At 33.6% G+C, this 16,374-nt stretch overlaps 1 protein-coding gene across 2 annotated transcripts; it reads left to right on the forward strand.

Moving 5' to 3' along the window:
- The first annotated feature begins 7,898 nt into the window (after positions 1–7,898).
- LOC132180010 (polyadenylate-binding protein-interacting protein 12) lies at positions 7,899–15,298 on the forward strand. 2 transcript variants are annotated; one of them, XM_059592848.2, is made up of 11 exons: positions 7,899–8,204; positions 8,322–8,912; positions 9,278–9,388; positions 9,501–9,545; positions 9,639–9,711; positions 9,794–9,906; positions 10,065–10,124; positions 10,242–10,289; positions 10,367–10,450; positions 14,732–14,793; positions 14,896–15,298. In XM_059592848.2, the coding sequence occupies exons 2-11, from the start codon at positions 8,376–8,378 to the stop codon at positions 14,951–14,953; spliced, it is 1,191 nt and encodes a 396-aa protein (XP_059448831.1). In that variant the 5' UTR covers positions 7,899–8,204; positions 8,322–8,375; the 3' UTR covers positions 14,954–15,298. The 2 variants fall into 2 exon arrangements, with proteins under 2 accessions (XP_059448831.1, XP_059448840.1); XM_059592857.2 differs by having other exon boundaries at positions 10,382–10,450.
- The last annotated feature ends 1,076 nt before the right edge of the window (positions 15,299–16,374 follow it).

A 16,374-nucleotide genomic window follows, 5' to 3' on the forward strand; every position in this document is an offset into this window, starting at 1 on the left:
AGCCAAGAACATCATCACTTGAAGGAGATAAATCACAATATAATATAAGAACGAAATTCATGCATGGTTCTTTAAGTTCCTCTGAGAAAGACAACAAATTATTTTATTAACAGAAGCAAATACAAGTTAGATATCTATTTTTTGAACACACAAGTTAGATATCTTATGCAATGAACCTAACCTGGGTATTTGATTTAAAGGAAAATCATCCGAGAAAAAAGTTAAAGAGGAACATCATATTTACTTGGCCGTTTGTTTAATTTCATATCTTTAAATTTTAATATATGTTCACGATAGTGTTAATAGAAGGTAGTAACGACTTATTCATATTCATCCAAAAAAAAAAACTATATTAAAAGTATATATATATATATATATATATATATATAACCCGAGCTCATATTCTGACCAAACTCGGTCCAAGTAGATGAACTCTGACCCAGGCAATCGGGCTAGTTCCGCTTGGTTCATCGGCATACCCGGTCTCTAAGGAGTGTCAACAGGGTTAGTTGAAGTCTTGGAATTCTTAGATGACACTTGGTGAGAGGTATGAAAAATGAATGACGTACTACATTTTTTATTATAATTTTTTTTTTTTTGGCAAACTTATATACCAACTTGCATTTTATAATTTTTGACTGCAACCTAGTAATTCATATTTTAGTGATTGACATTAAATGTGAAATCAATTTATAAATAATAAGTATCATGTAAATTGTTACGTCTCAGTTTGTATTTTAGTGAATGGCACGATAAGTATGAAATAGATTTCCACGTCAATTTGTAAAAAATTTACGATAAACAACAATAGTACTATTCCTATCCCTTATCACTTGCTCCTATATTTTCCATGTTACGACCCCTTTTTTCAACTTTTCTGACTTGGGTTTCTTCTGGTCATTTGGTAACTTAATTTGATCATCCACACGAAGGCCCTTCTCTCTCTCTCTCTCTCTCTCTCTCTCTCTCTATGTTCCGGTCAACCTCGTGGGGGATTTTTGTTTTCTCTTGGCTACATCGAAAACACATCTATTGTACATGTATTGGCAAAGGTGTTGTTAAATAATGAATGGTCTCTGTTTGACTTTGCAGCCTAAAACATTTCCATGGGAAAGGGTTTTGACCCAGGGTTGCGTAAAGTTGCACAAGTTGGTGGCTCTACAGCTAGAAGGACCCACTCAAAATGAATCATGTCCCACATACTCTAAAAATATATATATATATATATATATATGCTCCAACCACTAAAATAATCCCTTGTGCACAACGTGGCTTTTAACTCTTTTTTGGTCCTTTTGTGGATTTTGCTTATTTCAAGTACAATCATAAGGTACTTTTTTTTTTTTTTAATATGCCAATAGTTTTATTTAACTGAAATTATCTTTTATGAAAAAGGTTTTCTTCTAAGGGTACGTTAAAAATTATGATTTTGCAAGAATAATTTATATTTTTAAAAGATATCGCAAAACGTAATGCATTTGGCATTTCGATTTAAAAAGCACTTAATTTAAAATAAGAAAAAAGTCTGGGATTTCAATAAGTAGACTAGGGAGTACTTATTTGAAAAAGTGTGAATTTAAACCAAAATTATGAATTCACATAACAAATATTTAATAAAAAAGTATTTTTTAACATATTTTACGAAACGTCTTTACAATTCTAAAAAGTAGCGATTTTGAAAACGCTATTTTTAAAATTACACTTATTGAAATCGAAATTCTAAACGGACCCTAAATCAATAAAATTATTTTAAAATACTGGGATAAATTTAAAATTTGCCTAATATATAGGCAAATTTTGTTTTGGAGGATGGTTTCAATTATGAGTAGTAAATGTGAATTATTGAGTTGCCTAAAGGCTAAAACCACCCTCACCAACTTTTGAAGCTTTTTGAGCAGGTGATGTGCTTTAATGGTTCTCTCTCCCTTGCACCAATTTTGCATGGACTCTGAAAAGGGAAATGCTTTTTTGCTTTCTTCCCACCATCTCCCCACCATCTCTTCTCTCTTTATTTTTTTATTTTTTTTTTTTTTTATGAAAAAATCAAAATGCAAGTGGGGAGATGGTGAGTAGAATGCATTGTAGCATTCCTCCTCTGAAAAAGCCTGCAATCCTTAGAATAGGGTCAGCAAGATGGAGCTGTAGGACTTCTAATTCTAGCCCTTACTTTCCACATGGAACGAGCGGATAGCCAAGGCACTTATTAGCCATTTGCCCAATCCACAATATATGAACAATGTGAGTTGTTTTACCTTATTTTAATAAAAATTAGTTAATTGTTCGGTAAAATTGTGATTTGATCTTTCAAATTGTGTATTTTAAAAAATGCATCTTATTGTCTGTTAATTTGAAAACGTGATTTTTTTCATATTTTTAATCAAACCCTTAATTACTTTTTTAAAAATCACATTATCAATTCGCTATTTTTTAAAGCGCAAATCCAAACCGACTCATGAAATTTGTTATGAAATAATATATATATATATATATATATAGATGTGATTCACCTTTATTCACTCTTTCATTATGGTTTGGATGCCCTACATTGTTCTGTTGACATGCTTCCATTCACTTCCAATATTATAACACCTAACACCATTTGAAATTGAAGTGAAGTTAGTAATAAAAATTTAAATAAAAAAATCCCAATTTTAATAATGCCCAAAGCATGATAGGACTGAAATCGAATAAGTACTGCCATAGGAACAAACATCAAAGATTCTCACCCACCAAACAAATGTTATATAATATCCTATACTTCCAATTGCACAGATTCCAACGTGAGGATTACGACTTTTTTAGTATGGTAAAATTTCATTTTCTTGAGCATGTTAAAAATATATACTTTTTTTTTTAATCTTTTTTTATTTTATTTTATATATATATATTTTTTAATATATTCCGTAAGAATATCATGCATCTTTCGAGTATGCGAAAGTTATATACTTTTTTTAATAATATTAATAAAGTTATAAGAAATTTTACTAAAAATTAATATACTTCTTACTTATTATGAAAAAAATATGTATGTCAATCTTATTGGTTATTCCTTCAACCCAATTTAAAGAAAATATTGAATCCAATGCAAACGCTTAGGTAATAATTATTTCTTCATTCATTTTACTTGAATTAGCATAAAATAGTTACCCAATTGCACTTGCAATTTTGCAGGCTAAATGTATATTTTAAAATAAAATTATGAAAAATCTTTCGTTTGAGACTGAGAGTGCGTTTAGAAAAAGAAATAATTTGAAAACGTTAAAAAATATTTTCATGCTTTACAACCACAAATAAGGAGTACGTTTTTTAAAACGCGTTTTTTTCTAATTAAAAAAAAAAAAAAAAGACAAATTACAATTTTATTAAACACGTAACTACATTTTTAAAAATCTTATTTTTATTAAGCTAATTAATTTCATAATCCCCACATTTTACAATAGCTAAACCAAGCGAACATGGTCCTCAAAAAGTAACTCAATTGGCTAGAACCATGTATAATAAAGCGAAAGTCATTAGTTCGAATCATCTTTCCCTTCTTATACTAACGTGTCAAAAAAAAAAACAAAAAAAAAAAACCAAGCGAGCATGACTATGAGAAGCAACATTATTTTACGTGGCAAAAACATGGCCATCTGCAAACTTTGGCCTAACCAAAATCTTGAAAAGGCCCCGTCGTGTATGTGGGTCCACCAGAACCAACGGCGGACATGAAACATTGGAGGATCATAAGTTGATTGGTGGGGTCTACAGAAGAAAAAGCCCATCCTGAAAATGCCCCATCATGGACGTGGTCCACCACAGAACCGATGGCTGAGATGAAAACATTGGAGGATAATAAGCTGATCGGTGGGGTCTACAGAAGCAAAAGCCCATTTCCGCCATTTCCGTCATTATACATGTAAGTCCATTAATCATTTAATTGTATTATAAAGAATAAAAATACTTTTTCAAATAAGTACCATGTGATACAATATGAATGAAAACTTTACCATCAAAATTTGACCCTTAAATTTAGCTGATGTGATAAGGGCCGGGTGAACTGTCACATCAGTTCGCATGTTTAATGCTCCTATTCACCACCATCCGCTCTTCTTCTATAAAATCACTTTATTATGCACGTTATAAGAAGATAAATGATAAAAATCATTCACCGTCTTGTCCAAAATTGTCTCGATGATCATAATTCATAAACGACATATTTCTTTCTTTGTAAGAATTTTAATGATTTTTTTGTTTTTTTTAACAAAACAATAACAAAGGTTTTATCATTATAACCTTCATGAAAAGTTATGTATGATGACAAATTGGGCACAAATTAGTGCCGGGTCCATAGGCTTGACAGAAACAGAAGTATTTAAAAACAAAATTCAAAGATGAGAGATGAGTTGACTTAACCTCCATAGAACAAGCTGAGTTCAAATATTCATGTTTTATTAAATTTGTAATATAACTAAATAAGAATAAGAATCTACTCTTCTTTGATGATTCTTATTCTTATATACGATTATTATTAACCAAATATTATTCCTACTATTTACCTAATATATATGTGAATTATGTGAAGCTTGCTCCATACTTGGAATTTTCTTTTCGAAACATGTTAGACAACAGTTCATTGTATATTTTAGTCCATTCTTTTTGCAGATTCACCGAAGAGATTTATAAATTCGTTGTACGCAGGCATTCCTTTTCGTAGCATATAATGGGTATAAATAAAGTAATTCTAGGTGGCTTACTTGAGTCCTACTAAGAATAATAGGGCTATTAAAATCACCATTGAGCTTGTGATTGATCATTATTGAATTTTGATCAAACAGTAATTTTAATAGTTACATCATTCTTAGTAGCACACAAGTAAAACACAAATAGGTAACCTAGAATTACTCGTATAAATAACATATGATTATTGCATATATCAAAAAAAAAATTATCCATTCAAATTTGAAGAAAAAACTTTGTCTATGTAGTGTCCAAATTTATCATGTGCTCCAACCAATGAATAGTCCTCTTAAGTTTATCCAATTTTCTTGTTAATCCAAAATTTCACAAAAGTCCAACATGATGTTTGAGTTGAACACTCCAAACCCATAAACGACACCGTTTAGAGACTAGAATGTTGGTTTTCTCCACCAACCCGAAAGGACACGTGGAGCTCATCCGTGGCAAGTTGTAGCATTTTGTTGCGTGAGAAAGCAAGTGGGGCCTAAGGTTGTCTTTGGTCCGTAGCAATGATGCCCTTCTCAAGAAAAATAGAAAATACCGACGTCTGTCACAGCGGTGGATAATGACAGCCTTTGTAACTCTATCTATTTGCAACCAAACCCCCACGCACACGTGGCGTGTCGATATGGACATTAACCACCGTAGGTCTAATGGACACGCACACATGTTATTAATGCTAGTAGTTGAGCGCATGTGGTATAAGCATGGCAGCCACATCATACCATAACCATATCAATGATATCATGGTAAGTTGGTAAGTTGGTAACACATTGATAAATTGTTTGATGAATTTTCTATAACTTATCCCTACAAAAAGAGCTCAGGTTGACTATATTTAGAAACATAATAAGTTATTGAAGATTTCATATGTCAAAATAAACTGTCCAAATTGGTAGATTGGATAAGAATTCCAATTTTTTTTTTTTTTGTTCACCAAAAACAATTTCTATTAGTTATTTTTGCACAAAAAAATTTCAGTGATTTTTTTTTTTTTTTTTTTTTTATTCGAGGCAAGCCAAACTCGTTGTTAGGTTGGTGACAATAAACACTAGAGTTGAAAGGAGAATAAATTACCTTATAGTTCCCTCATTTAAAGTTTGCTAAATATTAGTTACTGTTACATTATCATAGTTATATGACAATCGTATAAGAGTAGCCTAAATATTATTTATCGATTGTAAATGGTCTTATTATGCTTTTGTTTGCTCAAACAAAACCCTACATGAATTGTGGAAACTTGTCCCACAATGAAGGTGTAGAATCTTGCTCTAATAAGTATAAATTAATTAATTACATGCTTTAAGCTTGCTATAACAATAAGATCAGTTTTCAATCATTCATGTACCAAAATGACTTCTTTTAGAAAAAAAAAAAAAAATTTGAATACAAATAAATTTAGGCTCATAATCAGGCATTCAATACATGTGATATTATAGTAGTTACAATACTAATCCCCATCAGATTATGTTTTGCTTATAAAAAACATTTCTAATAAATAATATACCAAAATATTTTCAAGAATTATAGATTTTTATTTATACCTACAAATTTGGAGTATTCATTTCACTATAAATTTTACTATATATGCATTGATTTTAAATATATATGTCATAATAAGAAAATGGTAAGATCATAATATTAATATAGCATAACCAGAGTAATGAAAGATATATTGTCTTAGCTAATATTATTTGTGTCATGTATCCTAATTCTTTTGCCAAATTTGTACTTATATTCACCTTTCAGAATAATGCCTCACTAAAATACACAAATAAAGACAACAAATATTATTGAAAATTCAAAAGCATTCTTTTAAATAAGAAACATGTTTGGGGATAGAGATTCCAACAATTTTTGTTGTTTGGATTGCTAATAATTTAGATAACAAATGTGAGAAGTTCCTTATAAGACCTATTTGCCCAAACATGTCTTACGTACGTAGCCTGTCCACTTATTGGAATTGAGAGCAGATGAGCTCTATAAATACACTTTAACATTTGTTGTTCGGGTTGCTAATAATTTAAACAACAAAATTATTGAGAATTCGAGTATCTTGTTTTGTGCATTTAAATGTGTAATTTAATGTTAGAAAAAAAGTATCCCATGCTAGAGCACAATTAAAGATAATAAATATTATTGAAAATTCAAAAGCATTGTTTAAAATAAGACACTGGTTTTGGGATAGATATTTCAATAATGTTGTTGATAGAATTGCTAGTAATTTAAATAGCAAATGTGAAAGCATCATGCCTATTTGTTAAAGACGAGGGTATGTAAACTCCATAAAAACTCTCTCACATTTATTGCTAATGCTCAGATAGCTAGTATTCCAAACAACAAAATTATGGAGATCCGAATCTCTTATTTTGTGCATTTTAATGTTAGAAAAAAAAATATATATCCCTATGCTAGAGCAGTTCGGGTTAGTGATAAATTATGCAATCAAGTACTTTCTCACTTTCAATAACTAAAATTTTAAATTCAATATTGGGTATCTAGTTTTTTTTTTTTTTTTTTTTTAATCGAATAAGGAAAATGGGACAATATTGGGTTTTAGTTGCCATTGTCATTGTCTAATTTTGCTTATTGTTTTTGATACATCATTTTAGAAACTTTAATGTACTCTCCCATAGTCCCATTACTTTCTGTTGACTGTGGATGGAATATGCCTCTCAAATCCAATATTCTTCAATGTTCAACGGATTGAGATCCCTTAAAATTTACTTTAAATTTGAGATTTTTAAATTCATAAATCTTAGCTATTTATCTCAGCGTAAGTCATGTTTTGGAATTTAATGAGATATATGAGGTTAACTTCCTCATTTAATGAGATGGATGAGGGTTAAATTATAAAATATGACTTATTTTAGACACTTAAATGAGATGGATGACTAAAATTTATGAATTTAAGAATCTAAATTTTAAAAAGAATTATAGGGATCTCAATGCCAAAATTTCAGCTAAATCTGATATATGTTCCCATGTACCGCACACACACCATCTCATTCATCCATCATCCATGTAGGTCACACATGCATGGTCTACGCACCATGCCATACATCATACATGACACAGTACATCATATCCACATGGGCATTCTCGGAAATAGACATTAAAATTGGATTTTATGGGTCTTCCCCTGCTATTATGCATCATCATTTTCGGACGTTGTGAAAAGAAAGAAGGTCCAAAAAGGCAGTGCTGCTTAAACGGACGATCCGAAGAATAAAACACCTATTTGCTCTCTTTCTCTCTCTCTCGCTGTGGAAAGATCCTCATTGAGTAAAATACTTCATATATTATAATAAAAAAGAAAAAAAAAAGTTGTGCTCTGTTTCATTTCAACCACTTTCTTATCAATCTGCAGAGTATTTTTTTATTTTATTTTTTTCTTTTTGGTTTCTGGGGTCCTAATCTCTTATACTAAACGATCTCGAGCTGGGTTTGGTCTTATTTCAATGCAAATGCTTTAGATAAGCCAGGTATGTGTTGATGGACTATATTCATCTGGGTATTCTTAAAAATATTGATTTTTTTTTTTAATATTTATATATTGGTAAGATTGCGAAGCTGATCAGTTACATACGAAATTATTACAGAGAAATCTGAAAGAGATTGGAAAGACAATTTTGATACAAAGAGTCTCTGTGATCATGGCGGTTGCTGAGAATGCAAGTCAAAATTTTGAGAATACTACTACTGCAGTATCATCATCGGACTCGAATGCCCAGAATGATCTTGAAAAATCTAAACCCAGAAATGATCCCATCGAGAACATGAATGATCAGAAGGAAAGACCAGCAGCTGGGACAGCAGCAACGACTTTCTCAGTGGCCACAGGCAATTACAAGGCTCAGATGGGTCAGATGGCAAATGGGTTTGACTCCAATGGGGTCAAGAGCCAGCAGATGGGGATGGTGAAGTCCGGTGGTGGGTATGGCAATAATAATCAGAGGGCAAATGGGGTGGTGGTGAGGAATGGAGAGGATGGGGGTGAGAGTTTTAAGAGGGATATGAGGGATTTGGAGGAATTGTTGTCCAAGTTGAATCCCATGGCCGAGGAATTTGTGCCTCCCTCCCTTGCCAAGAATCATGGTTACTTTGATGGTGGTGTTGTAGGGTTTGGGTATCCTAACGATTATTTAGTGCCTAATGGTTTTGGCAATGCCAATGGACTCAGTGGCAGAAGGGTATGTGTGTTTTTATTTTACTGTCTTTCTTAGGCTGTTTGGTTGCTTAAGAAAATGGAGGATAAGTAGTGATAATAACGCTATGAATATTATTTTACCGAAAGAAAAATAGTATTTTGAGTTGTATTTTCATGAAAAACTCTGACCATGTAGCAGTGGATTTTTTCAAGGGTGTTGCATAGTGAAACTTACGAAGGTGTTAAAATTTTATGCATTTTCCTTTACACTTTTTCCTTGATAATCAAGTGTAGAACAGGTTACTTTGCAGTTTATCTTATGGTTCTTGGTTCATTCTTTTATTTTCATACTTTGGTTATGTGGCGCTTTGTTTTAGCTGATTGTTTTGATTTATTGACATCTTGTAGAGGAAGAATGGCTATAGTCAGGGGAAGCGAAGGATGAACGGTAGAATGTCTCCGGCACAGAGAGAGGCGATGATTAGGAGAACTGTTTATGTTTCTGACATTGATCAACAGGTAAAGAGTTATGTCTGGCTTGTGAATTGTCTAAACTATATCCCTATATAGTTTATATTTTTGTTTTGCATTCTTTATCTTCGGAGATTGATTCTCCTTGTTTTTCATATAGGTTACTGAAGAGCAGCTTGCAGCTCTCTTTCTTAATTGCGGGCAGGTAACAACTATTTTATTTTGCTCACTCGTATGATTTTCAATTTTATAGTGATGGATTATGATTATGACGGTCTTCTGTCTTTTTGGGCTAAAGGTTGTTGATTGTCGTGTTTGTGGTGATCCTAACTCCATTCTCCGTTTTGCCTTTATCGAGTTTACTGATGAAGGTATTATCACAAGGTTACCAACTTCATATACAGCTAAGAATACATGTCTTGTTTTATTCTACTGACAGTAACATGCTTTCAGAGGGTGCAAGAGCTGCTTTGAATCTGTCAGGGACTATGCTTGGATACTACCCAGTAAGAGTGCTGCCTTCCAAAACAGCAATTTCACCAGTCAATCCAACATTTTTACCAAGGGTGAGGACTACATATATTGTCGATTGTTGCGCTTCTCTTCGCATTATGAATGTATTTCTTTTGTATTGTCAGTTCTAGAAACCGAATCATTACCAGTGTGTGCTAATTCTGTATCGCTTTTCTGTTTTGCGGCTTTCCTATGTTATTATGATTGTTAGTCTGAAGATGAACGTGAGATGTGCTCAAGAACTATTTATTGCACAAATATCGACAAGAAGGTAATTTTGGAAATATCTATCATAATTCTAGTGTATTTAAGGGCCAGCATGTGCCCATTTTCTTGGCCTCAAGTAACTGGCTCATTTATTCCTTATTTATTTCTTCACTTGATGCAGGTCACCCAAGCAGATGTCAAATTTTTCTTTGAAACACTTTGTGGAGAGGTGTGTAGAGTTCCTTGTTTAATGAAACCTCAAAATGTTTATTGTGCCTGAGTTCTTATCTATAACTTATTGAACAGTACTTCCCTGCACAGGTTCAACGCCTGAGGCTACTTGGAGACTATCATCATTCAACTCGTATTGCTTTTGTTGAGTTCACGATGGTAATTACCTATGAACCCTTGACCTTTGCATACTGAATATTTTAGTGCCTGTGTGCGTTCTAACTATTTGAAGCCAGATATGTACATTAATGTCCATATTCTTTGAAGTTATATCGGCAATTCTAGCTTGGCATTTTAGTCCATTTCTTATCTAAATTTTTTCATTTTTTTTGGGTCTTTTGTTTAAGCCCTTTAGCACAATAACTTGCTTGAGCTCACATCTCTTTGTTAGAGTGCTCACTTTTTATTTTACATATTGGGGAGTCCTTAAAGACATTCTTAAAATATATTTAGCATACCTAAGTTTCCACTACTGCAAATGAAGCAGCAGCTTCATGAATGGCAATTATAATGTCTTGTGAAGGAAAATAAAGATAAATCTTGGGTATAAGCATTTGTCTGTTCAAAGCAGCTATGGATCTTTAAAGATATTATTTGAAGGGTATGAGACATAAAAAAACCTCAAGGGGTTGGCTCAAGTGGTAAGGGCCTTGATCTTGGTGGCATTTCCATTCGGTATAAGGTTTGAATCCCTTTGGGTGCAAAGAATTTCTTTGGGCTAGGCCACCGGTGAAGCTGGAGTATTACTTGATCTGTGTGGAAGGGGCGCTTTACATGGGTACGAGGTTTACCCGAGATGAGTGGGTACACGAAGTGGTCCTCCCTTGAAGGGGTTTCTGGTTATCAAAAAAAGAAAAGAAAAGTGTATGAGACATAAAAATGCAGAACAGCTAGTGCTATGAGTTTCTAATTTGAAATAGATTGCGTACAGCCTTTTATTTGTTTTCATTGCTCAACATTTTGAGTGGCCATCGGTTTATGTAGGATTTTATTTATATGAAATTAGGTGATGAATACTTGATGCTGAATATGGGAAAGAGCATGTCAAATATGGGCATATGTGGATGGGACATGGAAAATGTAGTTTGGTCGTATAGATAAACAAGTTTTATTTTTATATTTAAATATGATGTGGATTCATGATTTTGTTCCTATTTTATGAAATATTGAGATTAGGGATACTCCAACTGTTTTACACAAGAAATTGTAGTAGACCGTAGACTTTATGATAGAATGTCATTGCATTATAAGAATTTTATTATACATTTTTGTGCTAGCTTTATATGATTATAATATCAGTATTATCTGTAGGGGGTCCCATTTTCAGAAATATTGGGATTGGGGATACTCCAACTGTTTTATGCAAGAAATTGTAGTAGACCGTAGACTTTATGATAGAATGTCATTGCATTATAAGAATTTTATTACACATTTTTGTGCGAGATTTATATAATATCAGTATTATCTGTAGGTGCTCCCATTTTCAGAAAGTAATTTAACTCCACTAAGCTTGTCTTACTAAATTGTTGATTGAAAAATGCTTACACCACGAGTGTGGTTGCAGACACTAATAAACATGGAGAATGGCAGTAATTGGAGATTTGAGCCATAAGATTATTACATCGGCATTATTAATGTTATTAGTAATTGCATCTTGGAAAATACTCAACTCAAGAAAATGTATCTTAAATATTTTGGACCAGAAGGATGCGTGCTTTTCACTTGCATTGGCTGTGTGCACTAAGAGATGCTGGTATGTTAAGATTTGCAAATTGAGTGAAAATTGGATCTTGGAGAGGAACTAAATTTGTAGCTTATGGGAGGGAGGGGAAGATATAGGATTGGTTATTTCTCCTAATGATTTCCAATCTTGACCTTTTAGTTACAAGTGCTGCACCAGTTAAATTATGATGTATAAGTTAGTTTTTTTTTTTTTTTTTTTTTATAATTTATTTTTAATTTTTAATTTTTATTATTATTATTATTATTTATAACAAGTTTGGGATAGTTTAGTAACAAGAAAATGAGACGTGGCTTCAACAGTTGAGTTGGTACCAAATGGTTTTGTTCCTTTAGATACAGTGATAGATAGCTTCTAATGCTTTTCCCATGTTCTATTATTGGTTTTTTTCAATAAGTCGTTGATAATCATGTCTTTTTGCATACATCACAGCCTTGAGATAATTTATGTTTTGTCCTTTCTTCTATTCTTCCTATTTGGTAGTTCTGTAATTTTAACAAATTCTGTGGATGGGAGCAGCTGGTGTTGCATCTCTCCTTGGAGGTCCTAGAACTCACTCAATTGCTGCCTCTTCAAACCGCTTACCTTTTCTCCATCATCTTATTTTTAGAAAATTCCCTACTCACTGGGGTCACTTTGAAATTTTTGCTAGGATACTGTGATTTGTAGGAAGTGCACTTTAGGTTGAAGTAGAGCAACACTTCGGCAATGAGAGGAATGGAGATCAAGTGACATGCCAAACAAGGCCTGTAGAGTTGTTAATGAAGGACTGATTAGGTGGGTCTATTGATATAGCTCTGTTGGCCTGTGGAGTTTTTGATTCTGTGAGCCATAAAGACTAGGAGATATGGGTTTCCCGAGTTATTGTACTTTGCATCTGGCGGTTATGATACCATGGGCACCTAAGAGGCTCTCTTTCTCTATAATTTCAAGAGCAAGTAGACCTCTCCCCTTTAAAACGTTTTCAGCATACACATGAAAGAGTGAGCTTTTTCTTGACCAATAGAAGACTTTGAAGTTATCCTATTAGCTGGCAGCTGAGCTGTTGATACATGCTATTAATAAGCACCTGCTCAACCAATGCACCCTAGTCCCTTCTCTCAGCTGAGGATAGCTATTAGCATTCAGGTATAGTTGTTTGTAAAATGATGTTTCGGGGTCTTAGCATCTGTAGGGATATCTAGCTCTTTGGTACGTACCTTGTGTGGAGTCAACCTTTTAGGCAGGGATACGAGATTGGCACATGGATCTCTCAATTGGGGTGCAAGGTGTATCAAAGGGATCATGTGATGACTTTTGGGCTAGTTGAAGGATGCAAGCTGGCTGTATATTTTTTTGCTTCTCTTTGCGCTTAAATGCTGTATTTGCTGCAGTCAATGGACTTCTTTGCATGTAGCGTAGACTACTTTATGTTAGTGTCACCTATAACTTCTTATGACATTCATTTGTTTTGTCGATAAGTTAACCATTGTCATCTTTGCTATATGCTTTTTGGTTGCCTAGCAATGTGTCATAAAAGATGACTGGCTTTGTTGTTTCCTCATAACATCTTTCCTACAATCGATATATTACTTTGAAAAAAAATGAAGACAAAAAATATTTGTGTCAGTATGCAAGCTGTGGGTGCTCTTTTCATGATTGTCTAGATGTTTCTGTCATGAAATCAATGGCTTTGTCGTTTTTTCTCATAACATCTTTCTTGAGATTGATATAACTTAAAAAACTGAAAGAAGAAAAATATTTGTTTCAGTCTACAACCTGTGGATGCTCCAGCAGCCAGAAGGATTTAAGTCTATGAGTTAATTTTTTAAGTGGATATATATATTTGGAATATTTTGCATCTTTCTTTTGTTTTTGAAAATTTTCTAATTAAGGACATTCTTTGCAAGTACTGGCATAGGAACCTGATAGTAGAATTACATGTGGTTTTTTATCTTCATGAGTGAGAACTATTCCCTACATTGATTCTATCTTGAGATACAATTAGATATAGCATGACAGCCCCCCACATTGTGAATCTCTAAATATGTCCTGGTGGTTTAGCTAGATACATCCGCCAACCTTGTAATTGCCACTCCTGGGATTAAAGTCCAATGTCCATAGTCCACTAAGGCCCTTCATTGCCATCTGTAATTTGGCTCATAAGTGAAGCAAGTCCTTGGACGAGTGGTCTGAACTACTATCTGATCAAGACATTCTCACGGGTCTATTTTCTCGGTTTTTTACCCAGTTGTCATATTGTCCCTGGCACAATCTCGCTTGATTTCCCATTTCCCATTACCATGCCATGTAATTCTATCTTTTGTCCTTAATGTGATATAGATTACACATACATATGTTTGTTACGTGGTCTGGTTACAATTAATATAATTGTATCCTTTCCAAAGGGATGTTATATGGATTTGTGAGAGTTGTCATGAGTTCTTGGACCACTTATATTGCCATCATTGTGCCTTAGGGTCAGTTTCTACCCTTTTTATGATATAACATTAATCTACACTTGGCTCCTTGCTTTTGTTTTCCTAGCAAAATCTGTTGATATAAAAAATTGATTTGAATGGTGAACATGCTTTTGTTTGCAAAACCTCAAGAGTTTGCTACTATGAATTTGTAGAGTCATGCTTTTGGCTTGATTTGATTATTGATCAATCCTGTGCTTTTAGAGTGATTGTTGTTTTGTATTTTTTTGACTCTTGCAGGCTGAAAGTGCAATTGCAGCTCTTAACTGTAGTGGTGTGGTTTTGGGATCATTGCCGATAAGGTTGGTGTGACAGACTGTTTTTGTAATAACTGACTTTGTCTTTTTGTATTTTCAGTTTCCTGCTTCCCAAGTTTCTTCTGACTTTTATTCATGTGCATGCAGGGTAAGCCCGTCAAAGACGCCTGTTCGGCCCCGTGCTCCTCGCCCTCCACTGCCCTGAATCATCCTTCCATGTGTTCCCGGACTGATTTACCGCTGATAGTTTATATTTACATATATACATAGTTACAGAAATATTTTAAGGTACTTGTGGCGTTTATGTCCATCCTTTTGTTCCTTGCGTTGCAGTCAGGCATCCTGTTTTGCCCAGAGGGGATAATTTATGGGTTATTTTGTTTAGCTGTAGAGTTGGATGGGATTTTGAGGCTCCCAATGGCTTAATTTCTGCTGCACAATGTGATGAATTCTGTAAGGAGGATGGTCCCGAGGAAAACTAATACCCGTCTGTTGTTTCTAACAACTTGAATTTCTCAGAAGAAAACTTGTCTTTGTCTGTTCTTCATGATCTCCTTTTGTGTTTTTGTTGGTAGTCACCCAATCTAACTTGAATCTTGCTTGCTGCCTGCCGCTATGTTTTGTCTTTCACAAAAGTACCATGTTGAAGAGTCGGTCCGGTTTTCGTTAAACTGTGAATTTGGCCACAACAACCACCACCGGTCCACCACCACCATAGCCACCACTCAACAGTACTGCTGCTCCACCATGTGCCATGCCACCAAACTGCCATTTTACTATGCCAGTGCTTCCACCTTTAACATCTTCACACAGCTCCCCAACTTGGGAAATGTTTTGTTTAAGGGCCCTCTTGGCCTTTGGATCATGTTGTCGTAGCTTCTTTGAAGTGGTCTATGAAATGGCTGAACAAATGAATGAAGGCTGAATCTTAATGTTGATTTGGTTCTATTGGCTTAAGACATTATTGATCTGTTCAGCATGATAACCAATTCAAAGAATTTTTATGAGATTTTTTTACTAGTTAAATTTTACCCTTTGGTTAATTTGACCTGGAGAAAAATATTTTAGGCAGAATGGGGTCAGCTCTCATTATTTTATTTTGGAAGCTAGAGTGGCTTTTTCAGCAAGTATGAGGCGAATGTGGAGTGGTTTCATTGGGAAAGGTTCATCCTATGTGGTTTTTACAAACTGTAGGTGGTCAACAGTGCTGTTGTAGAAGTTATGATGAAAGGGTTGAATCATACGACTAATATTAGAAATTACATTTTTATTATGAAATTATCACATAATGTTGATGTGTCAGTCTCAACTAACTTTTAAATAAATTTTTGTTTTTTTTTTTAAAAAAAAACCTTTAAAGGATTGATTGGATTTGGACTGCCATATCAACATTGTAAAATAATTATAGGATTAAAAATATGATTTTTACTATTACTTCAAACTTTAACTAGAAGTTAGCTAGACAAGTTTCTTGTCAAAGCATCTATAATGTTCTTATTGACCGAGTAAAAAAGGAAATAGTAATGTTACGTATTACACAAAACGCTAATACTAATGTGGGACCATTTACTCAAAAGGAGAAGGGGTGTATTTTATTTTATTTTTTTTCCTACCAAAGTTGAGCTC

This window comes from Corylus avellana, chromosome 2 (genome assembly GCF_965113065.1).
Source record: "Corylus avellana chromosome 2, dhCorAvel1.hap1.2, whole genome shotgun sequence".
NCBI lineage: Eukaryota > Viridiplantae > Streptophyta > Magnoliopsida > Fagales > Betulaceae > Corylus > Corylus avellana.